The sequence below is a fragment of the Cavia porcellus genome, unplaced genomic scaffold, assembly GCF_034190915.1.
Source record: "Cavia porcellus strain 051 isolate PalLab524CR breed Dunkin Hartley unplaced genomic scaffold, mCavPor4.1 scaffold_14, whole genome shotgun sequence".
Lineage (NCBI taxonomy): Eukaryota > Metazoa > Chordata > Mammalia > Rodentia > Caviidae > Cavia > Cavia porcellus.
In genome coordinates this window covers 16,564,568-16,585,998 of record NW_026947497.1, presented here as the reverse complement: position 1 = coordinate 16,585,998, position 21,431 = coordinate 16,564,568, and the positions used below count along the sequence as shown (strand labels likewise).

Genomic DNA, 21,431 nt, shown 5'->3' with positions numbered 1-21,431 from the left:
GAGCCGCCTGCCGGGTCTCGTGCCGGGCTGGGGAGCCCCCGACGCCGAGCTGTGGCGGTGCCGCCTCGGCGAGGGTCATCCCGGAGCGACCCCCAGCGGGCACGGCTGGGTCAGGCTCCGGCGACACTGCGCGCCCGCTCCGCAGCGAGGGGGCAGAGTTCCCGGAGCGCAGCCTCCGCGGACGCCCGGGCTCGAGTCCACGGCCGCCGCCCGCCTGGGCGCCCTCTGTCCCGGGCGGCGGAGCGCAGGATCCCCGCCCGGGCCGCGAGGGGCGCGCGGGGCGGGGGCGCGGCGGGCAGCGGGCGGCGCGCGGGTGCGGAGGGGGTCGGGAGCGGGGTCGCAGGACGCAGCCGCCCGCCCCGCCCCGCCCCGCCCGCCTCCCTCCCGAGCCCCGAGCTGGGGGCACGGACCAGACCCCGGGCGCTGGCACCATGACGCTCGCTCGCTTCTTGCTGGCTCTGCTGTTGGGGGCGCTCCCCGAAGTGGTCAGCGTGGATCCGATCCTCAGTTATCCGCTGTGCCTCCGCCACCGCCATCCGCCCCCGGCGGGTCCCCAGGACCCCAACTACCGGGCGCCTCCGTCGCTCCTGTGTCCCCGGCGGGCGGTCCCTGCCCTGCGCCCCCACGCTCTCCAAGCTGGACACGCGCCGCGGCAGCACCCCGGGGGGTGCCCCGCCGGGCAGCTCCGGGTCAACGTGACAGACCTGGGAGCCCCGTGTCTGCGCTGGGCGGAGGTGCCACCCTTCCTGGAGCGTTCGCCTCCGACCGGCTGGGCTCAACTGAGAGGACAGCGACACAACTTTTGCTGGGGTCCTGACGGTTCGAGCAGACCCTGGTGCTTCTATTCGAACGCCCGGGGCCAGGTGGACTGGGGCTACTGCGCCTGCAGACCTGGTGAGTGGCACAGGGGTGACAACACGGGGTGCACGGAGCCTGCCGGGTCGGAGAGGCATCGCTGCCTCTTGGAGACAGAGGGAACCGGTGGCTGTCTAGATGCAGGTTTGTGTTGTGGAGTGTGTGACGGTGGCTGTTGCAGTGTTACAGTGAAGTATATTAGCTCCTGAGTTTAAATTGGCCGTGTGCTTTGTGTGAAGGTTGGCAGAGGGGATGATTAGTATGCAAAATACAGAGCCCTGGCTTCCTACAGACTTGGTGCTTGCTGATGTGCATGTGTGTGTGTGTGTGTGTGGGGTATGATTATAAGCGCCCAAGCATTCACAAGTGTGCACACGGCTTGGGTGGAAGTGTGTGTGCTGGGTGTAAGGTCTCAGGATCACCTTGCCTCCTGGGAGTTGCTGTAATTACCTTGTTTTGGAAAGCGAAATGTTGAATCTAACATATCAGTCCGCAGGCTCCTTCCTTTAGACCCTGACCTGGAAAACTGTGGTAAAACTTTTGCCCTTGCCCCATCATTGACTTGTATTTGCAAAAAGTACGGCAAAATTCCCAGGTCAAGCTACAAAGATGTTCACACTCCCCAACACAGCATGGTGAGTAGCTCTGAGGAAAGAAAAAAGAAAGCAACAAGAGATAAGCATGGTAACTGTCTTAGTGAAAAAGCTACATCAGGAAGTCAAATGAGGTTACGAAAAACGCTCTTGTCCAGTTTATATGTTTTTTGTGGAGAATCAGAATCAGTTGGCAATAAGAAACTTGCTGAGACATTTTAGTCTCATGGTAATAAGAGCATCACTAATATAATATAAATGGATAATCTGCTTTAAACAGTGCTTCATTTGTAATTGTTGGGGTTTTAATAGTGGGCTTTCTCCACCACCACTAACCTAAAATAGAGAAGAAAAGCCGTATGTCCATTAAAGTTTGAATTTCTTTCAAAAAAAAAAATATTGGTAGCTTTCCATCTAAGCTGTGAGGCAGGAGTTTAATGACTCGAAATCCTGAAACATATTGTACTGTGCTTTTTGGGGGTAATTTTTAGGTAGGCTTTCATACTGTCATTCTTTTCCTGCAGAGATTTTATTTATCTGTGCCTTCAATTGCATTAGCTTTGAGTTAAAGGAAAGTGATAGGAAGGTTAAGATCAATTATCCTTCATTCTGGAGAATGAAGTCATCTCTATACCCTTGTTTCATGGACAGAATGCCAATGTGGCTAAAAAACGTTTGAGGCTGTATGAAGAAAGAGCCCTATCATTGTGTTATTATTTACTTTAAGAAATTATTTGTAATAAAATCTCATGTCTAATAAACACTGAGAGTTCTATATTCTAATTATTCTGTTTTATAAACAGGTAAGGGGGAAGGATCATTAAGGATTACATATATAGGAATTGTATAAAATATACTTTAAAAAGAGGCTTCAGCTGGGGATTTAGCTCAGTGGCATAAGTGCCTGCCCAGCAAATGCAAAGTTGTGAGTTTGGTCCCTGGTGCCATAACAGTGGGGGTGCGGCTTCAAAATTTAAAAAATAATAGTGATCAATTGTTTTTTTTCATATAAATAACAGAAATCAGTTAATATGTGGAAATCAGTTAAGCTGTCTAACAAAAGGAGTAGCTTATCCTTGGATTCCCTTCCAGCCAACTCACCTTAAGTAGGTAGACATAAATCTTTTCAGTGCCTTTATGTTTATAGGTTATTCTCACCAGAGAAAACCCCAAATATTGCTTAGTAGTTGTGCGTCAGGTAGTTGAATAAAAGAGAAACAAAAGAAACTACCCAAGAGGAAGACAAATGCCCCACCACCACCACAGAAAAAGGAAGTAATTGGCTCTGAGATCCTTGAATTCCTATAACAGGCTCCATCTTGGTAGCCTAAAGCCTCCCATTCTGTCATTTACTCTGCGGGTCTGATTAGGTAAAAACCATACCTTTGAGATGACTGGTGTGCATTCTGAGCCTTGTAGCTTTTTTCCTCCCACGTGTCAGGAATGTGAGCAAATGTATGGAGTGGTGAAAGAATACTGGATTGTGCTTTTAAAAACATTGGTGCTTTTTTTGGCTCTGGATAAGATTCTTAACTCTTAGGCTTTGTTTTTTCTCCTTCATAGAAAACCAGTTTTGAACACGATAATTCAAAGGACTTTTCCAGCTTTGGGGATATGTACACATCAACTTTGTCTAATGTTAAGGACTTAGGGAGCATTAGCTCTGCAAGGGATGCTGGATAAAACACTTTATGTTTTTTTAAATTTAATTTTCATCAGTAATTCTGAAATTTTACTGTTGAAGACTCCAAAGGCATTTACCCCCGTACTCGGAGAAAATTTGTATGTTTTTCCTTCACAACTCATTTTGCTCTGTTTCTTTTCTTGTATGCCACGGAGAGATAATCTGCATTGTGTAATAACCCTCATTTGGTAGCTCAGGGAATACTGTAAGAGGAAGAAAGAAAGGGAATTATGTTTAATACAATGCACATTACTTCCAGGCTCTTATACTTGAACAAATGCTTTATTTCTTTATAAAAAATCAAGAGAAAAGAAAGGAACAGTATGTGATAATGTGATCCTTCAAAAAATAAACTGGTGGTTGGAGTCAGGTTTCTAATTGCCTCCAGAGAAATGAGGAAGTTGGTGTCTTCTTGGTGGAGGGTTGGTTGAAGCCAAATTGAAGGGCAGGGTGGGGTTTCAGGTGAGCTGGACAGGGCACTGATGTTTCAGGCTCGAATGACAGAGAGTGTGGAAGGTGATGCATGGGCTCTGGCTTTGTGAAACTTGCATACAGTACCGGAATCATTCTGTGGGTTGAAATACTCTTAAGTCAGCCTATTCTTGCAACGAGTATTGTAGACACTTGGGAACTTACTGAAATCCACGTTCCTAGGTTCTAGTCTCAAAGCCTTGAGTAGTTCTCATGTCTGGATCAGAAATAGAATATATATTTCTAAGGGGAAGTCAAGGTAATTTGAAAGTCAAAAGCTCTTTTGTAGTCAGGGAAATCCCAAGGGAAGTTGCTATAACCTTCCTAGAATGTACATCAGTGGGTGATGATCTGGTCTGAGCCCACCATTCTATGATTTCACTCTTCTAGCTTAGGAACTGGCATAAAGATGCCAATGGCAACACTTTTTTATGGTTTTAGAAAATGGCACCCATTGGTATTTATTTCACCAATGTGATATAATAATAGCTTAGTTCACTAGAATATGATCATTAACTGACTGTGAGCCAGGTGACTTTCCCATCTTCCCATCAGGAAGCACTGACAGGCAATTTACTGGTTTCTTCCAACAGTTTTTTAAATAATACATTAGTGTTTCCTGCATATGAAGGGCATTGACTTTTCCAGGGTCAGGGTGATATATCAGCTGGGGTAACTTGCTTGGTGCTATGACAGGAATTCCTCCTTTCTACAAGCAACCAAGTGAATTAAGCCTTAGGCAGCTGATGACTGATGAGTAACACAAGTAGAAAAATGATAAAATTTGAGAGTTTTGCCAGAATCAAAATATGTGCTAGTAAGTTGTTGATTGCTATGACAAAATACCTGAAGAAACCAGGTAAACAGGGAGAAAGATTTATTTTGGCTTATGGTTTCAGAGGCTTCAGTTAATGGTTTCTTGGCTCCACTGATTCTGGGCCTTTGGTGAGACATCACGACAGTGAAAGAGCAAAGCTGCTTCATAAAGGAGCAGCAAAGAAGCAAAGAGAGGAGGAACAAAGAGTTAGGGTCCTAATATCTTCTTCAAGGGCATCACTCCCAGCCATAACCTATGACCTTCTGCTGGGCTTCACCTGCACCAAAGGTGTGCTACAACCTCCCAGTAGCGCCACAGGCCGGGGACCAAGCTTTCAGCATGTGGGCCTTAGAGGGACATTTAAGATCCAAGCCATAATATAATGATGCATAGAGCTGGTTTTTAAGTCATGGCATGCTAATTTGCTCATTTGCACCTATTCATGTCAAATTGCTTAATTCAAATAGAGATAATGACATGTCATCCAAATACCGTTGTTTAGTAGGCTGTTCACTTTGATGTCTGTCCATCTGCTGTTTGAAGTGAATGTTAATTAAAAAGTTAACTAAAAGCTAACCCATCCAGATGAATAACATATGGACCCTGGCTTGATTGATAGAGCATATTTTCTTGTTTCAGGATGCTGTCTCCAGGCAAATGTTACTGGCAAATTTATTTATGAAATGAACAATTGTATAATTGTGGAGAATTACCCAAGTTAGTTTACTTTTAAGTAAAAGTGATTTAACTCTAGTTTAAAAAATTGTTTTTTGGTGAGTGAATTTGTAGGGAAAGACATCTTCTAAAATGTTTCTTCCCTCTGCATAGTAAACAGACATTTAGTTATGCATTCTATGAACAGTGGTTTAAACTGCTTTCTACATGGTTGACATACTGGTTAACCCAGTATGTTAGAAACCAAGCAATGTTGAATTTTGTTTCTTTAATATTTTACTTTCCCAAGGCAGCATCCTTTCCTCTGATTCCTCCTCCTTGTTGCTAATTGGCACAATTTTGTAAAATTTTATGATATACAGAGCTTTAAAGTAATGAGATTTTCCCCCTACAAGCCACATATGCATATTTGTCTTGAATACTTTTTATTAGGATTGCCAAAAGGGATACAAAGAGTAGGAAATATTGATTCTTATAGAAGGACAAGGATAAATTTTATTCATTGATTCAACATTTATTGAGTTTGCACTAGGTGCTTTGTTTACCAAGGTAAATAAGGAATCAACCTGGGTGAGGTATCAGAGGAATAATTAGCATTTTCATTGCCTTTCCTGTGATACATACTCTGGGAGACAGATAAGAAGATTAGTATTCAGTTTAATTTTCTCCTTCACAATTGAACAATAAAAGAACAATACCACACCATTTGTTTTATGTAGATGGTTTATGAACACAGTTTGTGAACGTTTCTGCTAGGGTTATATGTATATATTTTTAGTAACTTATAATTTAATCATGGGTAGAAATCTTCCTTTGTGTGACAGCATGTAATGGTTTAAACAAAGGAATAATTTATAGTTATAATTTTCTAATTATTACAATGTGAACTTGTAGAGTTGCTTAATCATTGGTGTTCTTGGTTTGAACTACCCTAATTGAGAATTTTTTCCTTAGCACTAAATATTCCAATGCATGGAGTAATAAATGAAAAATTAAAATGAATTATAGATGTGAACTAATGGAGGCAAATATAGTTCATTTTGATACTGGTTCAGGAGAGTACACTATACGGTAAAAGATGATTGATTTTGACTTGGGGTAATTTGAGTTAAATCTACTGCTGCACAATGCTAAAACATTCAAGTTATGGGCCAATATAATTATGAATAATAATTGTATGCTTCATAGCATCAGATACATTTGAGAAAGAAAACAAGTTCAAAGTTAACCTTCCACTTGCTACTATACTTGAGAATTTAATTAACATTCCATCAATTTAGTTTTTTTTCCAGAAACTGTGATTTTTTGTAATTAAGAGACAGATTGGTTATTTAGTATGTTTTCCCCCAGTGAGCATTTGTTATAAGATATAGCAGTAATCCAATGTCAGATATCTGCACTAAATTGTCCAATATGCAATGACTTTTTCAATTCTTTTGAGTATTTTATCAATTGAAATTACTATATTACTCACAGGTTTTTTTGTTGTTGTTTTGTTTCTTTTTTAATTTTTTGATGATGCTGGAGATTGAATTCAGGGACTTACATATACTAGACAAGCACTTTACCATGGAGCTACACCTATGGCTCCTTTTAAAATATTTTACTTTAAGGCATAATCTTCCTAAGTTGTCCACACTGACCTTCAACTTGCAACCTTCATAATCTCAACCTCACAATTAGATGAAATTAAAAATGTGTGCCACTATGCATGGCACATTAGTGGCTCTAAATATATTTTTGTCAGAGATCTGAGAAGTAGATTGATATTGCTAGTGTACTTTTTTCTATTCCATCAGAACAGTAGACATGATTAAAATTGTTCTGCGCATCTATAAGTTCAATAAGAAGTGAGTAAAAATTTGTGTTATAACATGAATTTTTTTCTCTTTACCTAACTTTCATTTTTAAAGGGTTTTTAGCATGCTTATTACTTTTCAGAGAACTGCTTGGTTCAATTTTGGTTTTGTTGTTATTTTTTTTCTCCTGAAATGAGTATATAATCTTTTATAAGTTTATTTTCATTAGTTAATTAATTTGGCTTATCTTTTCATTTGGAAAGAGATGGATTTATAGAACAAAGATAGTCAACCAATTTTTTTTTTCCTTTCCTAATACTTATTTTAAGTCTTCTTAACTTACAGAGTGTAGGATGAGAAGTTTGTCTCTAATTGTCCAAGAAAGGGTAATAACGCAATGACTCAATTATTTTGCCTATCAATTACCACAACTGAAATTTAAGGCAGAATGGTGGTGCATGTCTGTAATCCCAGGACTCTGGGAAGCTGAGGATGAAGGATCCCAATTTCAAGGTCAACCTCTGCAATTTAACAAGTTGGTAAGACCTGTCTCAAAATAAAAAATGAAGAAAGGTCTGGGAATATGGTCAGTAGGAAGACCCTAGGCTCAACCCCCAGTACAGAAACAAACAAAACAGAAATTTGCTTTCTCACAGTTTTGGAGGCTCAAAGTTCAAGGTCAGTATTTAGCCAGGCGGAGCTCCGTTTGAAGACTCTGGGAAAGGAAGTGGTGTAGTGCTGTCTCCTAGTTTCTCTTAGTTTTGTGTTTCTGGGGGTTTAACACACAGCATACACTCTGTGTGTGTCCGTGTCCAGACTTTCCCTTTGTATAAAAACGCAGTCATATTGGATTAGGGCTCAATTTATTGGCCTTATTTTAACTTGATAATATGCAAAGTCCCTATGTACACATTCATAGGTGCTGTGGCTTTGCACGTGATGATCTTTTTGAGATGCACAATTCAATGCATAGCAGCAGCCTTCAAGATGAAAAGCCAATGAAATTTGGGAAAGACATTCTCTGGTTTCTTTATATTGGTTGAAACTGATAAAATGGTTGCAAGGAGCTCTTCTTGAATGTCCTTCAGTTTTGTAAATTCCTGTTTTCTAGAAAACTTGTCCATAAACAATTTTTTTTTTCTTTTTGTGAAATGGAGTTTTGCTGCGTAGTTTAAACTGGACTTTAATTCATTCATCAGGTCGTCCAGGCTAGCTTCAAACTTGCATCGATCCTTCTGCCTCACCTCCAGAGTGCTGGGATTCAGGTGTGCACCACCACATCGGGACATAAACAGTTTTTGTATGTGATTTTTCTGTAAATCCATTTTTTTATAAAGCTGGTGGTGAATCAGTACAGAAGACAAAGAATTGATCAGTTTAAACTTAAATGACAGTAAGTGTACTATTTTTACATAGGAATTAGGAAAGTAGAAATCTAAGCATTGCTGTATTTGAAACACTTTGCCATGAGCTGGTTGAACTACCAAAAGTGAGCTGACTTTCTTTGTAGTAATTCATTTTACGATCTGTGGGCTCCTGTCCTTGACAGGCCGTCATGCACGACCTTTCCAGCTGGGGACCTTCTTCCATTGCTGATTTGGACTGTACATGTGACTTCAAACTTCTGCTAAATATTTCAGATTTTTATTATGAACTGAATTTTAATGTAGAAGTATTTACAATACAATAATTTCCATCCAGTTGGCACTTGAGAGACTTTGTGGCGCACAGCCTTAGATCTCCTGGGGGTGTCTCAGGGTGTGACCCCCAGAACTTAGCTGTCACTGTGAGGAGCATTTCAGAAGGCTTGACCAGAGCAGGAGAGTGCGAGGGAAGGATCATTCTGCATAACAAAAGACTGAGACAACGAAGTGATGTTTGCCAAAGAATTTGCAAGGAAAGCAATGGAAATTAGTGTGCTTAGCTTTGAACTTTATGTCTCTCTCTCTCTCTCTCTCTCTCTCTCTCTCTCTCTCTGTGTGTGTGTGTGTGTGTGTGTGTGTGTGTGTGTGTGTGTGTCTTGGAAGATTTAATAGGGTTTAAATTGCATCATGAGGGAGACTGAACAGAATGACCTATATGAACTTGTGGTTTCTTTAATACTGTGTTGTGTCCGGTGTCTGCCCCTCACCCTGTGCTACTATGCTGGCCCTCCTTAATGGTGGGCAAGCATTCTGTTATGTGTTACATCCCCAGCTTTCTTTACCCTTTATCCTTCTTTGTCCTTTTTATTCCTATCAAGCAAAGGTTATCTTTCTTTAGTTTGTAACTGTGTATCTGTAAATTTGGGTGAGTAATTTGTTGCGCCAGTGTATAAACACCCCCACCCCCACATGTACAATCTGTAGTCCTACAGATTTGTGCAGCTCATGGGACAAAGTTAGCCTCCACTGGAGTATCAACCTCAAATGCCACCCTGTTCTGCAGTGGACGGAGACTCTAAGGGCTGTGTTACACTCCTGCCTGGGCTGTCATGATTTGACTTATTATATTTAGTTTAAGATGAGATCTTGCTAAGTCATTAAGTTGCCCAGGCTAGACTTAAACTTGTCATCCTCCTGCCTCAGTCTGTCCTGAAAGCTGCGATTACAGGTCTGCATCACTGTGCCTGGCAATGCAGAGTTTATTGTAATGCAGATATAAAGAGGTTTATACCTTCAAGCAAGAAGCAAGGTAGTGCCACATCAGCATCTATACCAAGTACAAGTTTGAATACCTTTTTCTGCACAGGAGAGTTACTTCTAGTTTTAACGAGGTTCTGGGGTGCTAGGAAGATTCCTCCTAGATCCTTGCTGTTCTGAAAAAAAAAAATTGGTGAAGACAAGCGAAAAAAGTAGACACATTTTACATTTATTAAAGGTAGGAAAAGAAATGCGCTATGCAGTGTTAAAAAGAAGTACACTCTGCAGAGTGAGGGCAGGCCACTGAGGAAGCTTACAGTGGCTGCCCGTTTAACGGCATCTGTCTTTTGTATCTCTCACGCCCCAGACGGACATCAGATCCAGGCCTTTCTATGAAAACTCACTTGAGTTCTCAGGAGAACTGAAGATAGCACTTTGTGATTGACAGGTCACGCCCACTTGCCCAGCCAGCTGTCCACACCTTAATCTCATGCCTCACTAGGATTCAAGGAAGTATGATAATTATCATTGTTCTGCATAATGTATGTGCTTATTATATTTTTCTTAGTGGTTATTTTGGAATTGCAAAATTTCTTCCTTATTCTTTTCAGATGATCATTATCCCTTGAGGGGCCTTAACCGTGTAACAAACTTATGAAAGAAAATCTAAATCACTTCTCAGTCCAAGGCAGGAGGTGCTTTAAAGAATGTTTCCCTTTGAGATATCATTGGACCACAGGTTATGGCAGCCAGACATGCTGTGTGTCTTGCTCTGGAGATAGTTCTGTGTTATAATTGATGTGAGCAATATCCAAACTTAAAATGTCATCGTGCTCCATGGGGTTGTTCTGGGTCTATGTGCTAAAAGAGTATTGTAAATATCTAATACACTGAAGTCTTTGTTTCTTCATCTAAATATACCTGCCAAAGCACATTATTCAGGACCCCTTTGTCTGTAAGGCCTGATAATATCTAAACCTGCCTAACAGATGGGTTTCTCAGAATACTTAGCAATTTTTATGGTACTGAAGACAGATAATCTACTATGTAAAGAGGCACCTTTAGTAGTATGTGTGTGTTAGGGCTGGCGGAACTGGAGTGAAAGCTGACATTCATTTGTCATTTACATGCAAATTGCCTTTTCAGAATTCCAAATATTTGTATTCATTTGTTAAAGCAAAATTGGATAAGCATTTCAAATTTCTTGCCACATAGCCAATGCAGCTAAATCAGTCCAAGATTTCACAGCATGTTTGGAGCCTTTGAAAATGATGGTGCATCTGATAGTTGACTTGGAAATTATTTCTAGCTCTATCTTTGACATTATAACATTGCATGTTATATCAAACACTTTGCTTGGCATTTTCTCCCCATCTCTAAGTTCCTCAGACATTTAGATGATAAATGTACACTATTTCTTCTTGATAGCTTTTTATTTTGGTCTTTTAAGTCTTATTTTTAAATGCATGCAAATATAGTTCTATGTTGTTTCCATTCCTAAAGGTCTCTCCACCCTAAGAGAGATAATAGAGATAAATATTTTCCTTTAATTGATTGAAATAAACTGCTGGATATATTTGTTGAAAAAGAAATAAACTACTGATACTTGTGGTGTGCATAACACATAGGTCCCTGTAAAAGAAGTTATGCAACTTTTAAAAATTCCATTAAAATCCATTTGAACTGTTCACATATATTTCTTTTAAAATGTTCTGCAGTTCATACTTTTCACTGAGCGAGGAAGCACTTCCTCTTGCTGAGTCTGAATTACAAGGTTCCATGTGTGTCAATGATTTTTCGATGACCTGTTGTTCCACGCCATGTTCTCTCCTGATGATCAGGATTCGACAGTGCACTGATTGCCTCCATTCATTTAGTCTTGCCTTTTGTTTGAATTAAATGGGACTTTGTTTTTGTCAAGAACAATATTTTTTTCTTAAATGCTTACATTTTTTTAAGGATGATGTGGAAAATAAAAGTAGTGGGTGGCTAATCTAGTACAAATGAAATGAATGGGTAATTTGTGAATATGATATTTTGTAATAATATCAGAAAGCCACGCATACACAAAATTACATCAGCGTTTTTTGTAATATTCAATGTTTCCTTACTTTTATTGCCTATGAAATAAAGTCCCTTGTAGGTGATTTCTATCAGATTTATAGAATTGTTACATTGTCTGACCATGGTTTAGTTTCTCACCAAGAGTCCAAATCGCTGCTTCCTCTCCCAGCTCTGCTACAAGAAGGGGAGCATAGGGCCTTAGGTCTTCTTACAGGATAAGATCTGAAGAGTTGTCTTTCCCAGGGGCACTTGAAATTTAAATTTTGACTCTTAAAGACTGAAAAGAATGGCTTCAGTTGTGGATTTTGAAACAGCTTCGTGGGAGTGGTCACGGAAGAGAAGACCAATTTTGAGAGATACTCAGTTATACCAAACCTAATGACATTATCCCTAAGACTGACCATGTTTTCAAAATTAACATTGTTTTGTAATTATGACACAATCTTCAGAATTTCCATGAGTACCACTTGAGGTTAAAGTTCGGAAAAAGCAGAGATTCTTTTTTAGTGGATAAGCAAATCAAATAGAAAGAAGATACAACAGCTAATTTATTAGCTGCTTTATCAGCAAGAGTATTTAACTCTGTTTCTGCTTATCAGGGACCCCATGGGAAAGCCTGAAGGTAACACAAATGATAAGACCTTACTATGGGTTCTATAAGTTCTGGTATTAGTCATGTTCTTCCACTATCCCTCTTTACAAATTATAATTGGACTCTGCCTAGATAAAAGACAAAGTATAATTAGCATTGACACTAAATCATTAATTACAAGCAACCAGAGCATGTTAAATCCTAATTGAAAAAAAGAAGCATGTTCTGTGGACACTTATGAGTAAAAGCCATTTTAACTCAAAACTGGCTCAGTCTTCAAATGATTATGTGCTATTGAAAGGTTGTGAGATTTTTCTTTCCACTTTTAAGTTAGTATAAAATTGTGGTGGCAAAAAAGAGTTTGAAGGCTCAATGGAAGTCTTTGTAAATAAAATTTAAAGCATAGTGTATAGTAGCCATTTCAATGATCTGTTACATCAGTTAGTTGTCATCAGATGCAGCTGCGATGGGATTGATATATCTGACCAAATCAGTCTGATAATGTACTTCTGTGCTACAAAATAACATTTCTGTCAATAAATACAGTGGTAGCCCCATGAGATTCCAGTGCAGCTGGAAAGTTCTTATTGTCTCGTAATTTTACTCTGCCTTTTCTGTATTTGGATATACTTAGATACATAAATACTTACAACTGTGTTTGTCTATAGTATTTGGTACCATAACATGCTGTATTTGTCACTTTCCCATTGCTGGGACAAAATATCAAAATCTACAATCTAAGGAGAGATTTATCTGACTCATGGTTTCAGTGGGTTCAGTCTGAGGCCGGCTGCCTCCAAGGTGGAAGGGCATGGTGGGAGCTGTTCAATCAGGGTAGCCAGCCACAAAGAGAAAAGTGAGGGGCCAGGGCCATGGCTCAGCAGCACAATGCCTGCCTGGCAAGCATAAGGTCCTGAGTTTGATTCTCGTACAAAAACAAAGAAAAAGAAAGAAAAAAGAGAGAGAGAGAGAGAGAGAGAGAGAGAGAGAGAGAGAGAATAAAGTGAGGAGCTAGGACAAGGATATAGCCTTCCAGGTTACACCTGCAAATGACATGCCTCTTCTGACCAGGTCTTGCTCCCTAACAGCACATTCCACTGTGGATTTATCAGGGAATCCACTAAGTGTATTGCCCCTGTGATTCAGTCACTTCCTAAAAGCCCTGCCTTCGAACTTCTGAGACTTTGGGGAGACATTCTAGATTTAAAGCATAACACATGCTACACTTGTTTGTAGCCTAAGAGCAATAGATTTTTATCATAAATCATATATGAGTTGTAGGTAACTATTCAGGTTCATTAAGTATACTCTATAACTTTTATCTATGACAAAATTGCTTAGTGACACATTTCTTAAGACATTGTGTCTATATTGCTGAGTACTCATCATTTCTATGTAAAAGTTACATTTTCCTTCCTTATTATCACTTTCCTCATTCTTTCTTTTCTTAAAAGAGCTACCAGGACAGAAACCTAGTTGGAGAGAATGATTTCTCCCATGTCCAGACATACTTCACATATTACACGCATTCCTTGTATAACAACCAACTTCTGTTCCTGTGACTATGTCACTAAATGAATTGATAATTACATGAGGAATTGCCTATAATTTGTACATTACAATATTCGGAACAAAGAAATGGTCAAAGAAAACTCGAATTTGGTGCGTTGGCTGTTATTTATATAACTCTTACATAAAGTGCTATAGAGTATAACAACGCAAAACTATAGTACTGTACTGTACCGTACAATCAGCAAAAATTACAGTACTGTATAAACAAGGTATACTGTGCAAAAAAAAATCAACACAGAAGGTCTCTCAACAGGATGTACACAACAGTACAAAGAAAAGACAGGTCATAAGGCAGAGCAGAGATGTGTAAATCCAAACAGTCTGAGCAGAGATGTGTAAATCCGAACAGTGTGCCTCTTTCCTAAGTCTGAACACTATACACAGGTAGGTTATTAAATGGATAAACTCTTACTAATCCTACTGAACTAGGAAAGGCGGAAATGCTAAGTGGGCAAAAGTTAGAAGCATGTAGATTAATTGTTTAGGTCTAAGGAACAGAAAATATGACTCTGAGAATTATAATTTAGTAGCCTGTGCAGGCCTAGGTGGCTGACATTTGCTTTAGCTGTCTTCCTTTAGTGTGTGAGGGGGTGTGAGTTGCCATGCTTTTCTCCCGCGGTGGGTAAGGAAGGGGTGATGTCCCAGGCCTCGAGGCTCTGCACTCTCAGGTCCTGCGAGTGATGGCAGCTTTCCCCAGTCCCTGTAGTGTACTGCTATCCTGCAGAGATGCTGGCTGGAAGCTGGCCCTCTCGGGACCCTAGACAAGGTCTTTAAAATGAGTTGGTGCATAGTGAATTTCTTTATTCCAAGCATTTTTATGCTTGTCCTGTAGGCTTTTACCAAAGGAGAAAGTTTCATTGTGGACAAAATAATTTTTTTGGTGGTTGTTCTGATTATTCTGTCTTTGTATCTTATCTATTTTTTTCTCTAAGTGCACACACCATATGTTTTTCTTGGCCTTTAACTTTAGAGAAGATGGAAAATATCTTGTTATGGAAAACATTATAAAATGCATGCCTAAAAGACTGAAAAATATCTTGGCAATTTACAAATATTTTGGATTAATAATCAGGGGGTGGTGACAGCTGATGTGATGATACACATGAAGAGGTAGAATTTTAATCTGCCAGATTTCTCCTGTCATTCCCACTGGGAAGATAAAGAATAAATATTTAGTAAAGACAAACCACCACTGGAAAGATAAAAAATAAATATTTAGTAAAGAAAAATGATGAAGGCCGAAGATGTGTTCAGACTTTTGATGCTATTAGAACAGCAAATAGGGATAAGATACTAATTTAAAATTAATGGGACCTGATATCAATCAGAATGAAATAAGGAGTAATGCCAGAGCCTATAAAGTGGTATGGTGCTTGGAAATGTTAATTGCTGATTTTATCAATGAATGCTTAGTCCTGCAAACAGCCATTGGCAGGTGGTCAGATCACAAAAAATGTTGATTTGATACTTTTTCCTTTGAAGACCAGGAGAGGTAATTAATTTGGATGCTGGTGTCCAGTGTGTTCCTTTGTACACATATTTACATGTGCTTTTATTATCCCTAAAAATCACAAAGGAATAAAATTTCCTATGAGGTATAAACAAGAACACTAACAGAATTATAGTGTAGTTACCAGTCTTTTGATTGATGAACGAATGCAAACTATCATCCCACAGACATAAACCTCAGATAAGCCCATCTAAATGCTTATATTGTTTTTCAGTAACCCATTTTTTTTTAAAAAAAAAAAGCAAGCTAGACTGCCCAATAAAAGTCAAGCAATCTACTTTATTACTTCAGAGGCACATTCATATTTATATATCCCGAGTGCGGGCTGTTTGGCTGATGGAAGCTGTAGATGAAGGCAATTCAGAGATTATTGTGTTAATCATACAAAGGTTGAATATTTTAAAAATCTGAATAAATTTGTACAAATTAGAAGTTACCTATAAAAATATGTGAGTTAGATGAGCATAGCCCTCTTGTATGTTACATTGGTTTGAAATTCTTGCTGGCATAAGATTATATATAAGATTTAAAAAATGTAAATGAGTTACCACCGTATTATCGTGCTCGGATGTAGAAATAATACCAATCTGAAAATGATAAACTGTAATGTTAGAAAGAATCGTCTATCATCTAAGCATTTCTTTTCCACATAAAGGAAGCCTTAGAGAGATATATAACACAGATGACTTTAGCTGAGTCCAAACCAGAATCCAAGCCTCACTGGGCCTTGGGACACATTTCTTGCACAAAATCACCCAGATTTCACAAACACATTTCCATTTTTTCTGAGTCTTCGATGATAAAATCACATACCAATAGCTTTTCAGGTTTGACTTTAAAAAGTGACTGCTTAATCAAGCCAAGTTTTGGTTTGATGTTTTGAACTCCTTGAAACACTATCTGGTATTTTTTTTTCTTCTTTCTTTCCCTAGTTATCTTTACTGATTCTTTTTATTTTTAAAAGTCCAAATGCTTTGATTAAAAGTTTTGCTTCCATTTGATAAAACCTATCATCAATTACTGAACTCCCAGAATGGAAAAAAATAACAAAACAAACCCCGTGTTTTCCGGACTGGGCCATATTCCTTTTTATTAGAGCAATGTCTGTTGCCACGGAGATGAAGAAAATATATTTCTTTGTGAAAAAGACATCTGGCAGGGAGGGGTGTGTCTTGTAAAGATGGTGGCTGCTGTCATGTGTAGCTTTCCCAAGATACAAGAAAAAAATGTCTTGTTTTGGTTTCACTGTGTTTTAAACATGATTCCAGATGATGAAAGTGTCATACTTAAATCATTCTATCAGAGTTTAAACAGGGAAATGAGTCTGATTCACATTTGACACTTAACTAGTCTCCAATATAAGTGTCTCTAACTCTTTAAATTCCACTTGATTTTTAAATAGCATTTCATTTTAACATATTTTTTCATATAAGTTGGCTACAGATATAATAATTATATATTTCACAATGTACTGTACATGAAATACTTATTTTGGGAATGAAAAATCATGACAGAGGCAGGATAGGAAGTTATTTTGAAACTTTATGTGAAATACAGACACTAAAGCAAAACTTGTTTTCTTTGTGTGATGCAATATAAACATGGTATAAGGGTTCTTTAGTTGTAGGCAACAGAGTTCTTAAAGAATGGATGCTTAACTTGGATAAGGGCTTCTCCCAAACTCCATATGATGAATGTGGTGCTTAGCTAGTGTGGTGTGGTACACAGACATGTATATGTTTACATGTGTGTAAGTAGCAGATTTTCACGGGCTGACTATATTTTAATGTGTAGTCACGTGCTTACAGCATCACTTTTTGCATTTGCCTTGGAGACAGTATCATCCAAAGATGTCCCAGGACTTGGATTGCTAACTGCTAGTGTGCAGGGCGGTAGTTCGGTTTGAGTATAATTATTGGGAAAGGGCATAAAAAACCTTCTAGTGCACGACACGCAGAGACCAAGCATAGAGTCGGTAGTTCCTCTGAACTGGAATAATGGAAGAAGATGATGCAGGCAAATGCTGAGAGCTGCAGCCCTTTGGGTATGAGAGGTACTTGTTAAATTTTGATGTTTGTTAAATTTTTTCTTTTCTTCTGTTTATTCTCCATCTTTTGGGTAAGGTTAACTTGTCAAGTTTATGTTTTGCAGTGCTGATTCAAGAATGGTATTAATTGGGCCCAATAATCCATGACTTTTGTAGATAATTACTCTATTCAGCCTGTCTTATAAAATGTCTAAAGTTTTTAAAATAAAGTACAAAATAAAGTAGACAATAATTATTTTTTCTATCATTCTATCTTTTAAAAACTCATACCCTCTATAATATCCATCTATTATATTCTGCTTATAAATAAATATAATTTTCAGGTCATTTATAAATATATAAAACAGGGTTGTGATAAGTTAGAAATGATAATGGAAAGAGATTCTCTTATAGTAGACGGACTGGGAACATGAAATGATTTAGCTGAAATCAGAGAGCACTGATTCTATCACAGGGCACAATGGTAGATCTTTAATGCATTCTGTAGTTTGGAAATTTAGTGTTTTGTCATCTTGTACTTGTGATGTTTTCAGCACTTACACAGAACAAGATCATGTGAAGTTTTGGAGCTAGAGGACACCGGCTATCTAAATGAAAACATGTGGGGAGTTTTTATTTATCTGTAACTAAAACGTGAGCCAACTATTTCACTGAATTCTTTCAAATGATTTGTGGTGAGTTTGTGGGAAAGATGAGGCTATTAGCTAAATTTTATTTGTGTGTTTTTCTATATTTTGACAAGTACTTACCCAGCCAGAAAATAAACTTCAGGCATTTGAAAATAAAATGTGAAATGATTACAAAATGAGAAATGGTATGTCATAAAGACTCTAGGTTCCAGGTGATTTCAAATTTCTTCTTAAATTGTTTTGTTTATTTATTATTTTCTCCAGCCTTTCTAAGAAAGTGCCATATATTGACTTAAAGAAACATATACCTCTTTCATCATTTTTGTATAATTCCAGGTTTTAAAAGGAAAAATAATATGACAAATAAAAGACATAATTTATAAAAATTATTTGTTATTTATTTATGCTTATTTAGATAATAACTTATACAAGTACAGTATATTACCAATATCTGAATGTATTTACAAATATTCACTGACTTGACTTTTTGCTGTAAAACTCAAGCACACTTCATGTAAGTGTGACTATCCGGATCACATTTTCTGACAGCTACTTATAGTGCGGAGCGTTAGAAGTACATTTCATGTAGATAAGTGATTAGCAGTTAGCAAAAATACACCTCTGCCTTCCTGCCACACACATCCGACTTTGCACTTCTGTGCTGATTGTGCTGTGAGAACTACTCTTCTGTCTCTGGCTTCCCGAACACCTTCCATCCCTTTGGGTCCACTCTTCCAAGGGAGAGTCCCTGAATGCCCACAACTCTGATCAGCTCTCTTACTTCCAAATTGCTTTAGGGTTTTTTAAAACTCATTCCACTCATCTCCTTGGGCAGTAACAAAGTTCTTCCTTTGTTTTTTTGAGACAGGGTCTTGCTTTCCAGTACAGGATGGCCTTGAACTCCTTGAACTTGCTATGTAGCACAGGCTGGCCTCAAACTAGTGGCTATCCCCCTGCCTCAGTCTCCTGAGTGCTGGGGTTATAGGCAGGTACCACCACATCCAGCTTCTCCCTTTTTTCTTTTTTGAGGCAGGTTTTAAGTATGTAGTACAAGGTGTCCTTGAACTTGGTATATAGTGCTGGCTGGCCTTGAATTCATGATCCTCCTGTCTCAGCCTCCTGAGTGCTAGGAATGCAGGTGCCCAGAGGCCGTAGCTTCTTGTGGGCAGACTGTGTCTAGAACCCCCTTGAGTGCCTTGGGTATCAATTCTATTGCCTTTCACACCACAAATGTCTATTATCTGCTTGTTAGTGATATATATACACCTACCATGTTTATAGAAGCGTGATTCATAATAGCTAAGTCTTGGAAGTGGCTTATATGTCCATCAATATGTGAATGGATGGATAAAGAACATGTAGTATTTATAGGCAATGAAGTACTTCTGTGCCATAACTAAGGATAAACTTGAGACATTTGTGAGAAAACGGATGCACCAAGAGACCGTAGTGTTAAGTAAGATAAATCAGACGCACAGGCTTAAATATTGCATGATTTCTCTTGTATGAAAAACTCAACATGTGAATTAAAAGATGGCTAAAAGGAAGTAGGGAGATAGATCTTTTGGAAAATGGAAGTGTACAAGAGATGGAGGTAGAGCCAGTGGTAGAAAGAGGAAGGGGGCGAACCAAGGGCTGAAAAGTATTACATGTGTGTACTAACTCCCCACGAGGGGCTAGAAACGTGCTAATAAAAAATAAAAACTGAAAAAAATACAGTTGAATGCTTGGACGTTGCAAATTATTTTTCTCATTTGGAATATGCTTTCTGGATTTTTAGCATTGCTTGCCAATCCCACCAGTAAATAAATACTGTATGCATTCTACTTTGGGACCCGAAATACAAAGGTAAAAAAGAAAGGCAGTATTGCTGTTCTCTTTCTACCTGAGAGGAGAGAGATAGTTTTGATATCATTGTCAACTGATTTAATAAGTGAAAATTTTAGACAAAAGCACATACCATGACAAAGCAAATTGGACAGTGTAGTAGGAAGTGGCTTTGCTAGGGCAGTTGGGTCAGGTTTCCTGGGGAAGGGACATTTCAGAGATGAGAAGTGAATAATGAGGAGGAGACAGGCTTGGCAGGTCTGTGGGACATTATTCCCAGCAAAAGGAGCAGCAGAGGCCAAGACTAGGTGACAATGAATGTGGGGTGCTGTAGGGATGAGTGGGAAGGGACAGTATAGTTGTAGCCTGGTGAATGGGACCCGGAAAGGAGATGGAGAAGTTCAGAGGTTGACAAGGGTTAGATCAGGGTGCTGGAAACAATGGGAATGGAACCACTTGTGGTGGGTCTTACCAGAGGAACCTGACGCATGACCTAATGAGTTTTCAGTGTTGTTTATTGGAGGGCCTGACTATAATAATCTATCATCAAGTTATAATGAGTTAGATAATTGTTTTGACTTGATATCTAGAAAAAGTACATAATTCTATATTGAAAACAAGAATGTTATGAACATAAGTGCCACTTTTAATAATATGTTGATAGGGTTCAAATTGCTGTAAGTAAAATAATGTCTTTACCATAATACCATAAAAGTCAAACATGTTTCCAGTAATGTACAGCTTTTTAGTGTCTTTCGTGGTTTTTGATGTTGGTGGGGAGAAGTGAACGTAGACTATTTCCTGTGAAGGGCTATTTGTGGAATTCAATTTAGAGTCATTGGAGTGACCAGGATTCTCACAGTATATGTCAAGTACACATGTGTATGTTTGTATCACTAGTGAGGCTTAGTGAATATTATCGAAAATGGGAAAAACAGAATATACCTAGTTTTCTATAGATTGCTGTAAACATACTTAGATTCATCTTGTTTTTAATTTCACGCTGCAAGGCCCGTCATTGCCTGTCATTCGCCTTGCTGGTGGCAGCAGCATGCATGAAGGTCGAGTGGAGCTCTACCACGCTGGCCAGTGGGGGACCATCTGCGATGACCAGTGGGATGACGCGGACGCAGAAGTGATCTGCAGGCAGCTGGGCCTCAGGTTTGTTTTTGTTGCTTTTGTTTTGCTTTGTTTGAATTTTGAATCTATTATTTCCATATCCAAAGGCAGGTGCTGTTTGTTTAAACTGCACAGTTCCGTGAAGGAAGAGAAAAAGGTAACTTTGATCTTTGTGCTAACATGTAGGCTCCCCGAAGAGCGTTTGTACGGTGTAGGTCTAACCTGCTTGCTTCTGAACTGGAATGATGTTATGTCCCCTAAGGTCTAAGATTTTCCTACTTTTCACTAGTAACCTTCATTTTATACCCAGCTGATGGCCAGCACTGCCAACTACAGTGACTCAAAGTCATTTCATGAAACACTAATTATTAGTTTGTAACTGATGTTTAACTCCTGTCTCCCAAATATTGTCTAAACTCCTGGACAATTTGCTTCCTTCTTTGTTAGGTAAATGTTTAGACCAAAGAAGGTTTATTAACATAGGAATAAAGTAATTCCTGTGTAGGGAATGGAAATGAAGCCTGTGTGATTAAGACAGCATGGAATTCAACATTCC

The 21,431-nt window shown here is 39.0% G+C and overlaps 1 protein-coding gene across 2 annotated transcripts in view; it reads left to right on the top strand.

Annotated features, from left to right (window-relative positions):
* Nucleotides 1–361: 361 nt before the first annotated feature.
* Prss12 (serine protease 12) overlaps nt 362–21,431 on the top strand; it is a 66,603-nt gene continuing 45,533 nt past the window's right edge. For both annotated transcript variants that reach the window (XM_063260707.1, XM_003477121.4), the window contains exons 1-2: nt 362–894; nt 20,767–20,917. In XM_063260707.1, the coding sequence (XP_063116777.1) occupies nt 432–894; nt 20,767–20,917 (614 nt within the window). In that variant the 5' untranslated portion in view covers nt 362–431. The remainder of the gene's footprint in view (nt 895–20,766; nt 20,918–21,431) is intronic.